The sequence below is a fragment of the Botrytis fragariae genome, assembly GCF_013461495.1.
Source record: "Botrytis fragariae strain BVB16 chromosome Unknown tig00000251, whole genome shotgun sequence".
Classification (NCBI taxonomy): domain Eukaryota; kingdom Fungi; phylum Ascomycota; class Leotiomycetes; order Helotiales; family Sclerotiniaceae; genus Botrytis; species Botrytis fragariae.
Genome location: NW_023501003.1, coordinates 219,678 through 236,153, shown reverse-complemented (window position 1 = coordinate 236,153; position 16,476 = coordinate 219,678). Strand labels below are relative to the sequence as shown.

General features: G+C 43.8%; 6 protein-coding genes across 6 annotated transcripts; 3 read left to right on the top strand and 3 right to left on the bottom strand.

Moving 5' to 3' along the window:
- Positions 1–299: 299 nt before the first annotated feature.
- On the top strand, positions 300–4,167 carry Bfra_011658 (putative patched sphingolipid transporter protein; the record flags this gene model as incomplete). The annotated part of the gene is made up of 2 exons (XM_037341984.1): positions 300–551; positions 601–4,167. 2 exons carry the CDS (start codon positions 300–302, stop codon positions 4,165–4,167), a joined length of 3,819 nt encoding a protein of 1,272 aa, XP_037188064.1.
- A 2,053-nt stretch (positions 4,168–6,220) lies between these two features.
- Positions 6,221–7,939, bottom strand: Bfra_011657 (uncharacterized protein; the record flags this gene model as incomplete). The annotated part of the gene is made up of 5 exons (XM_037341983.1): positions 6,221–6,761; positions 6,839–6,911; positions 6,958–7,220; positions 7,257–7,822; positions 7,874–7,939. 5 exons carry the CDS (start codon positions 7,937–7,939, stop codon positions 6,221–6,223), a joined length of 1,509 nt encoding a protein of 502 aa, XP_037188063.1.
- A 231-nt stretch (positions 7,940–8,170) lies between these two features.
- Positions 8,171–8,492, bottom strand: Bfra_011656 (uncharacterized protein; the record flags this gene model as incomplete). Its single annotated transcript, XM_037341982.1, has 2 exons — positions 8,171–8,234; positions 8,284–8,492. The coding sequence occupies 2 exons, from the start codon at positions 8,490–8,492 to the stop codon at positions 8,171–8,173; spliced, it is 273 nt and encodes a 90-aa protein (XP_037188062.1).
- A 1,933-nt stretch (positions 8,493–10,425) lies between these two features.
- On the top strand, positions 10,426–12,228 carry Bfra_011655 (putative smr domain protein; the record flags this gene model as incomplete). Its single annotated transcript, XM_037341981.1, has 2 exons — positions 10,426–10,499; positions 10,588–12,228. Exons 1-2 carry the CDS (start codon positions 10,464–10,466, stop codon positions 12,226–12,228), a joined length of 1,677 nt encoding a protein of 558 aa, XP_037188061.1. The 5' UTR covers positions 10,426–10,463.
- A 494-nt stretch (positions 12,229–12,722) lies between these two features.
- Bfra_011654 (putative 2-oxoisovalerate dehydrogenase alpha subunit protein) lies at positions 12,723–14,228 on the bottom strand (the record flags this gene model as incomplete). Its single annotated transcript, XM_037341980.1, has 3 exons — positions 12,723–13,493; positions 13,575–14,028; positions 14,080–14,228. The coding sequence occupies 3 exons, from the start codon at positions 14,226–14,228 to the stop codon at positions 12,723–12,725; spliced, it is 1,374 nt and encodes a 457-aa protein (XP_037188060.1).
- A 455-nt stretch (positions 14,229–14,683) lies between these two features.
- Positions 14,684–15,827, top strand: Bfra_011653 (putative ubiquinone biosynthesis methyltransferase coq5 protein; the record flags this gene model as incomplete). The annotated part of the gene is made up of 3 exons (XM_037341979.1): positions 14,684–14,888; positions 14,971–15,052; positions 15,149–15,827. 3 exons carry the CDS (start codon positions 14,684–14,686, stop codon positions 15,825–15,827), a joined length of 966 nt encoding a protein of 321 aa, XP_037188059.1.
- Positions 15,828–16,476: the final 649 nt, after the last annotated feature.

The following is a 16,476-nucleotide window of genomic DNA, read 5'->3' as shown; positions in this document are numbered from 1 at the left end:
CCACATAGAACGACGAACTAGAACTATGACAGCATTGGTTGGTGGCTGGGACGCATCTACAGTACCGATATCCAGACAACAATCATCAACTAACTCTGATACAACAATACAATATCAAATCAATAATTTAATTATCGATCGTTAACCTCAATCAATAATCAATCTATTGATTTGACGTTTATTTGCAAACTGCAAACCGTCCTATTTGTACACTTATTCCATCCGATTCGCCTGTGTATCATCGACTCTCGGCTTTCGTATATCGCGACGCTGGGCGGCGCATGTAAACAAACGCAGTGATGCGGCATTCCTTCACTTTAGTCGGAATTCTCACTGCTGCTTTCGCAGCAGGCGAAGGGTTTACACCCAAACACGAAGCTGGAAGATGTTCGATAAGGGGCAGCTGTGGGAAGGATAGTTGGTTTGGTCCTGAACTCCCTTGTCCGGATAACGGGCTTGCAAAAGAACCGGATCATGAGGCGAGGAAACAACTGGTCGAGCTATGCGGTCCGAAATGGAGTACGGGACCTGTTTGTTGTGAGGGGAGTCAGGTACGTGGGAATGTTCGAAATCGGTTGGACTTTGCTAATAGCTTCGCAGATAGATGCTCTTGCAGATCAGATCAAGAAGGCGAATCCAATCATATCCTCTTGTCCGGCATGCAAAGAGAACTTTTACAACACTTTTTGTACATTTACATGCTCACCAGATCAATCTCTTTTCCTGAATGTAACGGAGACAAAGCAGAAGGGTGATAAATACATCGTCACGGAGCTAGATCAACTCATCTCTGATGAGTATGGGTCGGGGTTCTTTGATAGCTGCAAAGATGTTAAGTTTGGACCAACAAATTCCAATGCCATGGAATTTATTGGAGGAGGGGCAAAGAATTACTCCTCATTCTTAGCTTTCCTGGGACACAAATCTTTACTAGGCTCGCCATTCCAGATCAACTTTCCAGACCCTAGCAAATATCCGGAGAAGGGGATGGATCCATTACCTATGGTACCCAAGAAGTGTAACGATGAAGATCCGAACTTTCGATGCTCTTGTGTGGATTGTCCTGCCGTCTGCCCGGCTTTACCAGAAGTTTCAGAGTCTGGGTCATGCCATGTTGGATTGCTGCCATGTCTTTCCTTCGCAGCTATCTTCACATACAGCATGGTACTACTATTGATTGCTGTTGCTGTATTTGGTCACATAGCTTGGGCTAAGCATACCAAAAGACGTAATGAACGATTACGACTTTTGGAAGATGTCGCCCCAAGTGATGATGATGATGAAGGCGACATGATCCACAACAGAGCCATGTATGACCGACCACAAAGAACTTATTGGATCAATACAGTTTGTGACACTGCATTCAGTCGTCTGGGCTTCACAGCTGCGAGATTTCCAGCTATCACTATTGTAACAAGCATAATCATAGTTGGAATCTTGAGTTTAGGTTGGACAAAATTTGAGATTGAACAGAACCCTGCACGATTATGGGTCAGCCCATCATCTTCTGCTGCTCAAGAGAAAGCTTATTTCGATTCGAATTTTGGACCCTTTTACCGTGCCGAGCAAGTGTTCTTGGTCAACGATACTAACTCATCAGGTCCTGGTCCTGTCATGAGTTACGATACGTTGAAATGGTGGCTTCAAGCTGAAGATCGAATTAGAGGGTTGACCGGAAAACAAACCGGTACCAAATTCAGCGACGTGTGTCTCAAGCCCACTGGTGATGCTTGCGTCGTTCAATCTGTAGGAGGTTACTTGAACGACGATATTTCCAGTGTTGGCCCGGATACATGGGAGCAAACTATTCGATCATGTGCCGAATCACCCGTGAATTGCCGTCCTGCTTTTGGTCAACCGCTAGATCCTAAAATGATATTTGGTGGTTGGCAAGAATCTGGTGATGTTATTGATGCTACTGCCCTAATTATCACCTGGGTAGTAAACAATGATGATGAGGGGTCATCTCAAGTCGAACATGCTATGGACTGGGAGGCTTCCCTTCGAGATGAGTTGTTACGTTTGCAGGTTCAAGCAAGCGAACGTGGTTTAAGGCTTTCTTTCTCAACTGAGATCAGTCTTGAGCAAGAGCTTAATAAATCTACCAACACTGATGCAAAGATTGTCGTCATTAGTTACATCATCATGTTCTTCTACGCATCTTTAGCTCTCGGCTCGACAACCATCTCATTCCGAACATTAATGCACAACCCCGCCAGCTCTTTGGTCCAATCTAAATTTTCACTGGGAGTGGTGGGTATTTTGATTGTGCTGATGTCTATCTCAGCCTCAATTGGTCTTTTCTCCTTTGCAGGCGTTAAGGTTACGCTTATCATCGCCGAGGTCATCCCGTTCATCGTTCTTGCAGTTGGTGTCGACAATATCTTTTTGATTGTTCACGAATTTGAAAGAATTAATACTAGCCATCCTGATGAAGTGGTTGAGCACCGTATTGCTAAAGCACTTGGAAGAATGGGTCCATCAATTCTTCTATCAGCATCTACTGAGACTATTGCATTTGCCCTTGGTGCCTTTGTTGGTATGCCAGCAGTTCGAAACTTTGCAATTTATGCCGCAGGCGCAGTATTCATCAATGCTGTTCTACAAATAACCATGTTTGTTTCTATTCTCAGTCTCAATCAACGACGCGTTGAAGATCGTCGTGTAGATTGCATTCCTTGCATTCAGATCAAAACTGCGGGTGTTCACCTTGGAAATGGCAATGGAAATTCTTACTCTAGATTTTACGAAGGTTCTGATGAAGGCTTCCTTCAAAAGTTCATTCGCAAGACATATGCTCCAACTTTACTTGGCCGTAAAGTAAAGACCGCTGTCGTCGTTGTCTTCCTTGGAATATTCGCCGCTGCGGTTGCATTAATGCCTGAAGTCGCTTTAGGTTTGGATCAACGTGTGGCAATTCCAGACGGATCATATCTCATTCCATACTTCAATGACTTGTACGATTACTTTGATTCAGGACCACCAGTATATTTCGTTACCCGGGAATTGAATGTTACCGAACGTAGCCATCAACAACAGCTATGCTCTCGATTCACAACATGCGAAACAGAATCCCTTACCAATATTTTGGAGTCGGAAAGAAAGAGGCCAGAAGTTTCCTACATCGCAGCTACTCCTGCTAGCTGGATCGATGACTATTTCCGTTGGCTCGATCCTTCATTAGACTCATGTTGTGTTAAGGGTCGTTCAGCTTGCTTTGAACATCGTGATCCGGCATGGAATATCACTTTACATGGTATGCCCGAAGGTCAAGAATTCATTCATTACCTAGAGAAATGGATTGCTTCTCCTACAGATGACGACTGCCCTCTTGGTGGTCAAGCTGCATATGGAAACGCCTTGGTTATTGATGCAGAAAGAAATACTATTCCAGCAAGTCATTTCCGCACGAGTCACACACCACTCCACAGCCAAGAAGATTTCATTGCCGCCTATGTCTCTGCTCGTCGTATCGCAGATGGTATGAGTGAAAAGTCTGGTCTAGAAGTTTTCCCCTACAGTATCTACTACATATTCTTCGATCAATACACCACAATCATTAGTCTCACAGCAACTCTTCTCTGTTCCGCTTTGGTACTCATTCTATTCATCTCTTCGATTCTTCTCGGGTCCCTCAAAACAGGCGCTGTAGTCACCGTAACAGTCATAATGATAGTCACCGATATCATCGGCACAATGGCTGTCTTCAACGTCTCTCTCAACGCAGTCAGTCTCGTAAACCTCATCATCTGCGTCGGCATCGGCGTGGAATTCTGCGCCCACATCGCTCGCGCATTCATGTTCCCCTCGCGCTCCGTCATGGAAAAAGCGAAAAATAAGTTCCGCAACAAGGATGCGCGCGCATGGACCGCTCTTGTCAATGTAGGCGGCTCAGTCTTCAGCGGTATCACGATTACGAAATTGGTAGGCGTCACGGTGTTGGCGTTTACGAGGAGTAAAATCTTCGAGATTTATTATTTTAGAATTTGGCTTGCGTTGGTCATTTTTGCGGCGTTGCATGCGTTGGTTTTCTTACCTGTGGCTCTTAGTTTGGCGGGCGGAGAGGGCTATAGAGATAGTGGGGATGAGGGGGGGTTGGAGGAGGATTTGGCGGAGAGGAGATATAGAGCGCTTTTGCCGGATGATGAGAGTGATGATGAGTATTAGGTTTGGGGTTAATAGATGACGTGACGGGAGTGGATGCTCACGCATCGAGGATCATATCATAAACTCGAAGCTGGGGTTGGAGTTGGAATCGGAATCGGAGTTGGAGAGATGTAGCAGAGAAGATAAATTTGTAACAAATACGTGAGAGAAGAATATCGCGAGGTGGATGGATGCTGGATATATGTATGCATGCATGGTGAATAGGGGTTTGGCGAGGAGATTGTGAGAGGAAGGAGGGAGGGAAGGGATGGTAATGAGCTCGCTTGCATAGGCTGTTACTAGTATACATACATGTATGGAAGGGAAGACGAATGGAAGGAAGGATGAAAGGATGAAGGGATGAAGGGATGGATGGGCATACAGCGTAATAATCGACATCACAGCAACTACAGAAATCACAGTAATGAAATCTATTTTCAAATTTCCACTTGAAGTATTTGTTTTGGACATTGTGGTGTATGTATATATGTATGTATGTATGTATGACACAAGCACCACTAATATCTATTCACTTCTCGCTCGATATCTAACATAAAAGAATGTATGTATCTACCTAGGTATGTATCCACCTAAAGAGACGGAGTTTTTCGCAATGATATTAAATTATTAGATCTATCTGATTTGATCAGATTGGTACGTCTTTGTGCACCTGGATGATTATGAGTTTATGGAAGGATGTATGGGTGTTTACAGAATAAAAACTTACACATCGTAAACTCAACTGATGAAAAAAAATTAAACAGGGAGAAAACGAGAATAGCAAGCTGTGCTATAGATAGATCTACATATTCAACAAGCGGGTGTTTACACGTTCCTTCCTCTATTCCTCTCTTTCCCTTTCATTACCTATGTCAGTCAATAAACGGGTCTCAGCAATCCGTGAGCAATTCGTCACCTTTTCTTTCCGGTTTGGTGTGGAATATCCCCGGTGAGTAGGATTAATTTCTCATATCAAGTATCTACTACATGACATACCTACCTGGGTACTTATCTCCCTCCCTTTCACGCCCAATATTGTACGGTCCCGCGGTCCTGTACTCGTTTGATGATCATTGTAGATCCAACTAATGAATTGGTCCAAGAGACTCCTCTTTCGCTTGAAGAGAATCAAGTTAGAATAAAATAAAATCCCTGGGTTCATCTGTCTATCTATTTATCTATTCCGATTCGTGTAAGCTTAAAACCTAAAGAATGTTTGTTTGATAAATCCATATTATACCACGCTACCAATTATTGTTTCCCGACTCAGAGTTTAAAAATTAGGTAGGTATTCTCTTCATATTATTTCCCATCTCCGCATCTCCCTACCTTCCCGAACATTCGACTCAACTCATCCCTCCAAATCCCCACTACTATTCTCATCCCCATCAACCCCACGCAACCCAAAAACCCTCTTCCCCCACTCAAACCTTCTCGTCATTCTCCTCCCCATACACCTCAACATAACCGGATCAATTTTCGCCACCGGATGCGGGCGATGAAAAATGATTTTTCCACTCCGATTTACGAATGCTCTCTCCCCTCCTTCTCCATGTTCCTGTCCATTCTCATCCTCGCCTATCTCTCCTTCCCCCATACCCGCAAACTCCCTCTTAAACCCTACCGCACTACCTCCTTTATTCTGTGCGCAAAATCCCATGTCAGACATACTATGCACGGAAAGATCCCATTCGATACTCTTTGTGGATGCGGCTTCGGCAGTGCAGGGATACATGTGGGAGAGCATTTCGTAAGCGCGTTTGTGACGAGGATTTTGGGTAGTGGGGAGGGAGAGGAGGCTGTGTTTTCTAGGTGGTTGGCGAGGTCTTGGAGATTGGTTGGGGATGGTTGGGGATGGGTGGAGGAGCGAGTTTTATCTTTGACTTTTGTTTGCGCTGGAAGGGTTGGAGTTGTACCTTCCGTGCCCCATGTTGTTTGTGTGGGTGTTTTGGCAGGTTTCTGGCTCTTTTGATTGATTCGATCGTTCTGATTCCGTTGGATTTGGGCTAGTAGCTGCTGTTCCTCGGCTTGAACAGCACTTAGGTATTCTTGAGTAGTGGTGGCACTGATATACTCAAGCTCTTGAGCTAACTCGTCTTCGGTAAAACCATTCTGCTTCCAAACCATCGCACTTTCCTTCCTGATGCCCTGCCAAAATGCCTCCAGTGCTTTCCTGATGTTTTGAGAATGATTCAACCAAGCCATTTCCTTCCAACCAGTGAGGGAACATTTCACGAGAAGCTGCTAGATCTGAGAGGAGATTTGATGAGACCTCATATAGACGAGACTTTTCTTTGATATTACTCTTAGCCAGGTGATTGTCTAAAATAGAGAATAACAGTGTGTGATCTATGGTTACTTTTGGCCATGTGTTTGGCTTTTGTTGTATGTCAGCTTTGATCTGCAAGTTTGCTAAGCAATAATCTAAAAGCTCATTTTCAAATGTATATTTTAAATCAGAAAGCAAGCCGCTTTTCCTGTTCACTTCGAGGATATCAGGCCCTTGTTCTTGGAATTTCTTAGTTGTCGTATAAATGTCAGAAAATCCCGGTCTCTGTGGGGTTGTCCTTCCAAGGAGACCGCAACGACGGTTGATATCATTCCATACCAAGAGTCTGGATAGTATTTAATAAGATTCCGTATCAAGTATTCAAAATTCATGCAGATGATCGGAAAACTCAAACGAACTTACTCTAGTGCACCCAATGCCTTATCATACTTAGATGGAAGATCTTCGCCTTGTGCAACATTGTCTCGAAATCGATCTGGATTAATTTGACGCGCTCGCATTCATTCTTTACCCAGCCCCACCTCCAGCAAGACTTGATGGCTTCAGTGATTCCCTGTACAACCAGCCATCCAGCCCCATATCTTTAGTTAACTCGTAAGCACCTCCATGGCACATGTCCAGAATATATCGTTTCATGTATGCCGGCTCTGTCTGCGATAGCCAAAGATGATCAATGGTTGCTTCTAATCGTGTTTGAGCCAAAGAGATCAGATTGGCGAGAGAAAACGATGGAGGCGATGAGAATGCTTGATTGGTGTAGGGTGACCACAATTCCACGACACTACTATGCCTGAATCCCAGCGAAACCATAGATTTCTACTTTTCTGCTGCAACTGGTGTACTCTCATCTATTCCTTGAAGTATGCTGTCAACAACCCTCCGAATTGAAACCATCAGATGAGCTTGAGCCTCGAGAACAAGATGTGCCTTAGGGAACCCAAGAATATCCGCTCTGTGTCCCGGACCAGCTTTCCAGTCCACCACCTGCCTGTACCCGAGACCATACATCACAATACATGTGGCTGAAAAGTCAACATCGAAGTGTCTGAAAAGAAAAGAGCTGTTGAGCTGTCGCGAATCAAATGACGCCCAGTCCTGAGGAGCATATACCGTTCGATTGTACAACAATGCAAAAAGTACAGCGGGGTTTGTCTTGAGGACTTCCGAACTCAACCAATGCAAGAGGAGTTGATGATAGATTTCTAGCAAGCGTAGTTCCATTTGTCCATCGATATTTATGGGTGGAAATTGCTTACCTTCAGGAGTGAAACCATGTCGAGGGATGATCCACCTCTTCTCGCAAAGATTTGGAATGGCTTCAAGTAGCAACGATTGACGTTTGTCTTGGCTCTTCTTCTTCCATCGATTGACAATGATGTCTCCATACTTCGCGGGTCTTTATATTAAATACTTGCAATCTTGTTGCGTAAGTTTTACGTGCGAGGCAGCAATTTGTCTGGTTTCATCAGTAGAAATTGAACGACGATAAAACCAGGGAGGCATCATCTGCTCTTCGCATGTATAGTAGCCTTGTTCACAAACGGCACAAGCACCTGCAGGATTGGAAATTTAGTAACAGTCCTACAAGATAGTGTTCTACAGTAAGGCTAATGTTAAGCCACACTGAGAAGACAAAATAAAAAACTACACAGGATTTGAGATGGAATGTATGGACTCAGAAATGAAAAGTTGTTCCTACTCACATGGCGGGCTGCAGATAGCTGATTTGACTCCCTAATCCTCGATAAGGTGTCTCAATTGGACGGCTGCCATAGAGCCTTGGAAATTTTCGTTGCATCTTTATTGAATCGATATATGAGTGAATGTAGGTTTTATCAGTTTACCACATAACCTCCTCTATCAAATTGGAGTAATTGAAATGATCAATAACAACAGAGCTTGTCGACTTTGGTGGTTCAGTCCAGAAAATGAGACCAAATACTAATAAGGAATGGAGTTTCCTTACGAAAAGTGGTGGGGAAGTTCTTACGATGATATTGTTGAACAAAATCACTGAGGCAACCAAGCCGAGAATGTCTATTCGCCAAAAGGTCATTGATCTATTTTCGTCTGATGCGTTTGGAATAGAATATCTCGCGAATGCCTGTGATCGTTTTGACCCAGTACTCCGGGTCTTTTAGAGCTTGCCATCGAAGTTTGCAAAGCGCGGATTTGACCTCATATCAGAGATTGAGAACAGTACATTATTACATAGTCCCCAAGCCTTTGAATGATATGGCGCAGCAAATGAGAAGAAGATGCTTATTGTTCCCGAGTGAGTATATTGTTTGAGAAGAACAATGGAGTGAAGAATAACGTTGAGGGAGGATGTTGCGAGGGTTCCTACCATACCAGCTTGAATTCTTAATACAGATAGTTGACTACCACATGGGGTAGAATGCAGCGACTTCCAGGTTCTGATATGAGCCATACTACATTGGTAATTCCAAAAGCCAAAGTGAAGTTAGTGGAAATGCTTGATGTAGTCTGAACTCCCAATTTGCTTGAAGACTAGTGAGAGATTCACACTTTGGAGAATATTGAATTGATTCATATGAATACTGAGTGGCTATCAGAATCTTCCAAAGTGTTATTTGCATATAGATCTTAGATCTGTTGAGTGCGCTCAGCGCAGGTTTTGATGATATAGCCTGCGGAGCCAAGAGTCAAAGACTTGAATGCATCGGAAGCATTTATAACGGCCCTTTTCAAGACTTGGCAAAGAAAGAATGGTTGATTGAGAAGTATGAAGGAACAAAATGATTGAGCTAATTGCAGTAGAGTACTCAGCAACTTTGCATGCACTGCTTTCCTTGGTAGAGCTAGTTGCCTTAAGGTTTCGCGTCGAGGAGAATACCTGTGGCGATGAAGAAAGAGTCTTCTTGAATGTAGCAGACAAGTCCATTGTACTCGAGAAGTGCAGCGTGGATCTCTTTCGCGGTGAACTATCCGAATCAACTTCTAATTACGATGGGCTCTATTCTATATCTTTCGCATCGGATATGCATCAATCTCAAACAAGGTGGTTGCTACCAGCTATTGACAGCAACCGTCTCGCCTGTCATGTATCGCCCGGTCTGAGTGGGAAAGATATACTATTGTGAATTCAAAAGCAACAAGTTCATAGAGATCAAAGCACAGATAGACGTCGTGTCAATCTAGACAACTTGTCTCTTGATGCAGATATATTTTGAATGTTGATGAGAGTGAAGGTTTGAAAGCGTAATATCAAAGCCAGCAAGAGTGGATTGAGTTTGATCAGTAAAGCTATGGGAAGGTGTTAGATCTTAAGTTTGGTATCTCCCATTTAATGTTGTCACTGTATCAATCTGTTTCAATCCATTGTTGGAAGAGGTAGTTGCGATGGTCGTCCTAAGAATGCCGGCGAATGCACAGACTTGTAGAATTGATGAGAACATTCCGATTTGGTTCATTCCAAAAGCTACATAAAGATACTTGATTTTCTATCATACGGAGAACTGTTATACAAACGAAGTTGAAGAGCATTTGAGAGAGATCTCCAAGGTTGTCATCAACCTCATATTCTCGATGTTTCATGAAATCATGCTGTCGCTCCACAGTGCTCCATCAATTTTGCTTATTAATATTTCACCCCTATTTAGCGTTTCCTCACTGATAAGATAGCCAGCCAAGCCAGCCTATTAGCTTCGATATGTGGTGCCCTTTGATTTCTCGGCTCATGACTTCATCATCGTTCGAAATCCCACCACTTCATTCTTTCCCTAGTGAGTAGATCAAAAACTCTAATGTTACCTACTCGAACTTGAGAAATACCACAGAAAATGTCAATATCCCATAGAATCATGTTACATATTTATTATTTTGCTTCTCTTACATCTATTTACAATAATTTATTTCCAGCAGAATCTCCATGAATATTGATTTCAGTGAAAGAAAAAGAAAAAGAAAGAGTTTATTGATAAAAAAAGAGTGAATTGTCTTGTGTCTGCGTGCGCAATTGGAAGAGAAGCATCGACGTCAAAATTTGCTTTGCATTACTGCAATTATGGTGAATACTCAAGAGCTTCTGGCTCAAATGGAGGTATGTAATTCTTGAATTCATTCACCATCTCATTTCATTTTGAGTTTCCTGTTTCTTTTGCTGTATACGTTGTTGACGAATTACATAGACCGAATATTGTCCCCCACTCGATAACAGTACGTTTCGTGCAATAATTGCAGATTACGATCTTTCAAATAAAGAGCAAATTGAGGCTGCGCGCATGGTTTTGGACATGATAAGGAAAGATGCAGAGTTTGAAGAAGCTACTGGCTTTGATCCTAGTGGAACTTGGGGAGGAACATACACAAATAGAGGGGAAGCTTCAGCAGAGCAGAATTCGCAAAATGGCAATAGCAGAAATGACGATGCGAGCACAAGTAGTAAAAGTGTACCTGGATGGAGTAGTTCTACAGACGATACATTGAGTCAAAGGACATCTTCACTAGATCTTTTAGAAGGATTGGACTTTCCTGGCAGTGAAGATACTTATAAGGGGACTGAGTTTACGGATTCTCTTGAGGGAATGGATGTGGATAGTCAAGAGAATTTCTTGCTTGCAACTTTCAAGACTCTGAAGCCTTTTGATGTCAAATATTCCCTAAAGAAGTCCAAAGGAAATGTTAATTTGGCGATCGAGGATTTGCTCAATCTATCCTTCCTCGAGGAAACAGGATCGAGGAGACGTGGTATTGAAGCTTTCTCTGAAAGTTCCGCGTCACCTAAAACCCGCAAACAAAAAGGAAAGAGAAAAGGTCGGAAGACTGAAGCCTCTGAAAGCAGTTCCATTGCAGAGGATTCCCCCCTTACTACTGAAGCGAGTAAATGGGAGACGGGTAGAAAAGATGTTGAATTTCTATCTACCAGAACCGGCTTACCGATGCAACAAATTACTTCATTGTACCACAACAATGGAGCATCTGTCAAAGCGACCATCTTATCAATCATTGAAAACTACCCTGCCACCGATATGGAAGAGGAAGACCCAATAATCGAAGTTCAAGCAATGGAACTCGGGGAAGCTTTTCCTTCAATTAAGCCCTCCCATATACTCATTCTCACTCAAATGACATATCCATATACAGCCAATGCACGTGAATTGGCAAACGCACTCATATCGATTCCCGTCTCCAAATCTGGTAAACCAAACCTTCAAATCGAAATTCGACATACGCCCCTCGTTATTGACCCTTCACCCACGGTTTTATCCGCTTCAAAACAATACTCTTTAAACGCCATCTACCCCACCCATTCCACCTCATCTAATCCTTGTACACCGCTCTCTCCCTCCACAGATGCAAGCCCTCACATCAACGCGCGCAACACTGCTTTCCAAAAAGCATCTGCTGCATACAAAAAATCCAGATCTAATCCTCTAATGGGCGGCGCAGCAGCTTATTACTCCCAACAAGGACGAGATGCCAACGTCCGTGTTAAAGATGCCGAAAGTGCAGCAGCAGACGAATTAGTCATGAGCCAATGCTGGAACGGTGGTATAGATTTACACGGAGTTGGAGTTCGAGACGCAGTGAGAATTGCAAGAGAGAAAGTAACCGTGTGGTGGGTTTCAGAGGAACGGAGAAGACTCAGCGGTGGATACATACGAGCGGGACCACAAGAAGGATTTAAAATTGTAACGGGTGTGGGTAATCATAGTGAAGGTGGAAAAGGGAAGTTGGGACCTGCAGTAGCGAGAATGTTGATTAAAGAGGGGTGGAAAGTACAGGTTGGGAGTGGTGCATTGCTTGTCACGGGAGTAGCGAGGAAGTAAAGATATTCTTGGTAGATATTTTTCTTTGGGGGTATAAAAGTAGGCGTACTTGATGGAATCGTTTGGATGTTAGGTTATGACAAAAGGCGTTTTCAGCAATTGTATGGCTGGATGATGGGTTTTGGATAGCTTCTCAGCGGATATTGTCTTGTTTACTCTATTTTTGAGTATGAGCGTTAAAGTGTCTTACTATTTTAGGTATAGATAGATTTTATAAGCGTCATTAGAGTAGATTAAAGTACTCAAATTTTGCATAACAGTATACGAGTAATGATGGGTGATATTGAAATAAGTGAGCACGATGAATGTCGGTGAATGCAAAAGCAAATACTACGCCTCAAGTACCTAGGTAGGTATCTATTGTATTTCTCGCTAATACGTGCTAGTGCTAATGCTAATGTATTCCAATTCTACAATCATAATCTCATAATCTCATCTATGAATCCCCCCCTTTCTCCCTCTCTCACAATCTACATTTCGCCATTTCCAATCCCTCACCTCAGACTACCCACACCCCCCTCAAACTCACCCACATCATATTCCTCCGGATATTCCTCCATCACCGTCCTCAACTCCTCCATTTGACTTTTCAACTCCGGCGTCATCTCCTTATACACATCCTCAAACATACTTTTAATCGGAGGTTTCTTTTCCTTCTCCGCCTCGCTCAGTTTCTTCAAAACCTCCTTTTTAATATTCGTCCGCGCTTCGATTTCCTTCGCTTCATCCCATACATTTCTCTTTTCCAAATATTTCCGCAGCCGCGTGATCGGATTATCCCTGCGTTTCCAATCTTCGACTTCGACGCGCGCGCGGTAGGCAAAGGAATCATCCGAGGTGCTATGGTGGGAAATGCGATAGGACATTGCTTCGATGAGGACGGGGCGGCCGCCATCGGTGAGCGCCAGCTCGCGCGCTTTCTTGGTCACTTGGAGCACGGCCCAGATGTCATTGCCGTCGACGCGAATGGTATCGATGCCGTAGCCAGTACCGCGGCTGGCGATACCGTCGCCGCGGTATTGTTCGAGCGTGGGGGTCGAGATGGCGTACCCGTTATTTCGACAGATGAAGATTACAGGGCAGGAGCGCGTGGCGGCTATGTTGAGGGCGCCGTGGAAGTCTCCTTCTGAGGCGGCTCCTTCGCCAAAATAACAGGCTACAACTCGGGGAGGGAGAGAGGGGTTTTGGAGACGTTGGAGTTTTAATGCGTAGGCTGCTCCTGAGGCATGGGGAATTTGAGTTGCGAGGGGAGAGGAGATAGAGTGCTGTATTTTGTTAGCTGTTTGAATTCAATTCCTTCCCGTTTTTGGACGTCAAGTTTTGGGCAATATCAGAAGGAAACTCACAATATTCAACTCCTTACTCCCATAATGTACCGGCATATTCCTTCCCTTTCCCTTATCCTTCCTATTGGCAAACAGCTGACTCATAAAATCCTCCAACGTATATCCCCTCTGCATAAACACACCTGCCTCTCTATACTGACTAAAAATCACATCGTCCTTCTCCAACGCGGCCGCCGATCCCACACAAGTACCTTCTTCACCCTGACTCGGCATGTAAAAGCTCAATCGACCTTGTCGTTGTGCTTCAACCATTATAACATCCATAATAGATACTTTTATCATGTTGAGATACATTTCTAACGCAGCTTCGTCGGAGGGGAGAACAGCGGATGGATCGAGGATTTCACCGTCCGGAGACATGGTGCGGTAGGTAGGGATGGCGGTGTAGGTTGAGGGGTGCTCGAAAGAGAGGGAAGAGGTAAATTTACTGTCTACTGCTCCGGGGAAGCGTACTCTATTTATTCATTAGCAATTGATACTCTATATCGAATCAATGAAAACTCACCCTGCAGACCCAGGTTTCTGACTTGGTCCCACGGTAGAATGACATCTTGCCGACCATATTCCATGAGTTTTGCTTCTCAAAGAAGGTCCAGATATCCCTCCCCTCTTACTTCCCCGCAAAAGACACCCTCCAATTCTCTGTGAATTCATAATTGTTTGCTTATCTGACTTCAGTGATCAATCAACAATATCACATCTAACCCTCAATATAACATTCCCAAGCAGCAAATTGACCGTTTTGAAGAATCAATTCTTCAACATCATTCAATCAATACCAACCGGGCCCTTCTTAAATACAAAACAAAAAGAGCGTCCGGCACAAGAAAGATCAACACAGATACTGGGGACTCCAACCGTGCTAAAACACTGGAGACCAAGGCTGAAATCTGGGGTAATGCCGTCGATAACCGATCCACTCCTATCCCTTGTTCCGCTAGCTTACTTCTTCACCAAACCAACTAGCCGGAGAAAAAACTTGGCAAGGCTGACGAGGCGAGAAATTTATCGGGATTGGGAAATACCTGGGGAATTTTTGTATTCCCATTGTTTTATAACTGGTGTTTGGTTCTTGCACCTACCACAGAATTGTAGTCATTTAACCCAAAATGGCTTGTAGATCAGCATTCAGACCTTTAACTAGGTCTGCCAGAACCCAATTCGCTTCGAGATACTTTTCAACTTCGGGTACGATACGTCAAGCAGATTCATCCTCGACACAACCATCGTCTGCGGGTGCATCGAATAGTGATAATGGGCGAACCACACATTTTGGATACCAAACTGTGCTGGAGGCGGAGAAAGAAGCTAGAGGTGTGTTCAATGGCTTGGAAAGTCAATGATGGGGCGATTAGATTGCATGAACGAAGGCTAATTCGTACATCGTGATGAATAGTTGCGGGAGTCTTCAGTAATGTGGCAGCCTCGTACGATGCCATGAACGACTTTATGTCATTGGGGATTCATAGATTATGGAAGTATGTGTAGTCTTTCTTACATTCTCTCATTCAATCTAGACAGTCTTCATATACATACACACATACATACAATCCACCTACTAACCTCAACCTCAGAGACCACTTCGTCCGCTCCATAAACCCCGGTTTCACCCCCCCTACCACCTCCTCCACCTCCTCCCCCTCTCAAGGCTGGAAAATGCTCGACATAGCCGGCGGCACCGGAGACATCGCCTTCCGCCTCCTCGACCACGCAACCAACATCAATAAATCCCCCTCCTCCAGCATAACCATCTCCGACATCAACCCCGAGATGCTTGCGGAAGGGCGCAAACGCTCGCTGCAAACCTCCTATGCCCATTCTCCACGTCTCAATTTCCTCCTCGCAAACGCCGAGTCTCTGCCCATGGTCCCTTCCAATTCCCTCGATCTCTACACCGTCGCCTTCGGAATCCGCAATTTCACAAATAAAGCCGCTGCGTTGCGGGAAGCGCACCGTGTTCTGAAACCCGGTGGACTTTTCGCTTGTTTGGAATTCTCGGATGTCACAAATCCGTTGTTTAATGCGATTTATAAACAATGGAGTTTCTCAGCGATACCATTGATTGGTCAATTGGTGGCGGGAGATAGAGATAGTTATCAGTACTTGGTAGAGAGTATTGAGAAGTTTCCTAAACAGGAGGAATTCAGGGATATGATTAAGGAAGCTGGATTTGTGGTTCCTGGAAAGGGATGGGAGGATTTGACAGGTGGAATTGCAGCAATCCATAAGGGTATTAAACCTCTAGAAAAGTAGATAGGGGGATTATTCCATTTGCTAGACATCTACTTTGATATTGCGTAGTCTCTATGAGCTTGAATCATTTCGACTCTCAAGTAAATTACGTTAAAGGATCTGTAAAACCCCAGTATGTAAAATATGTATACACGTTATTGTACGATACCAAAACTTCACATGTCACAATGAAAAATGTCAAGCACATTTACTAAAATTTAATTGATGTTTTCTATGCGTCTGCAACCATTTGACAACCAACCCCTTTCCGACACCTCGCAACCACCAACCTTTCAATTCTCATGCTTTCCCCTGCGGAAATTTGAGGCAAAGACTAAAATACATGTGCAGCGCTATTCATAGATTCGTTCCGAATATCTCATTCCATAATGAGATCCATGATATGATGCGACTCAAAGCTACCCGTATCAAAAGTACAGATGCGAAGGAAATAGAACGAGCTAGTAGCCATCATCGCCTGCACACAAATAAAGGTAGGAACCGTGAAGTATGAGCAAATGTTTATAACTCCACTCCGGTACCTTAAAATATTTTTATGATGAGGACGAAAAAAAGCCGAAATACTAATATGGCTGAGCCTCTGTCAAGATAGATATCTTCTGTTCACAAGAAGTGACCATTTAGAAGATGTACTGTACGAGAAATATGA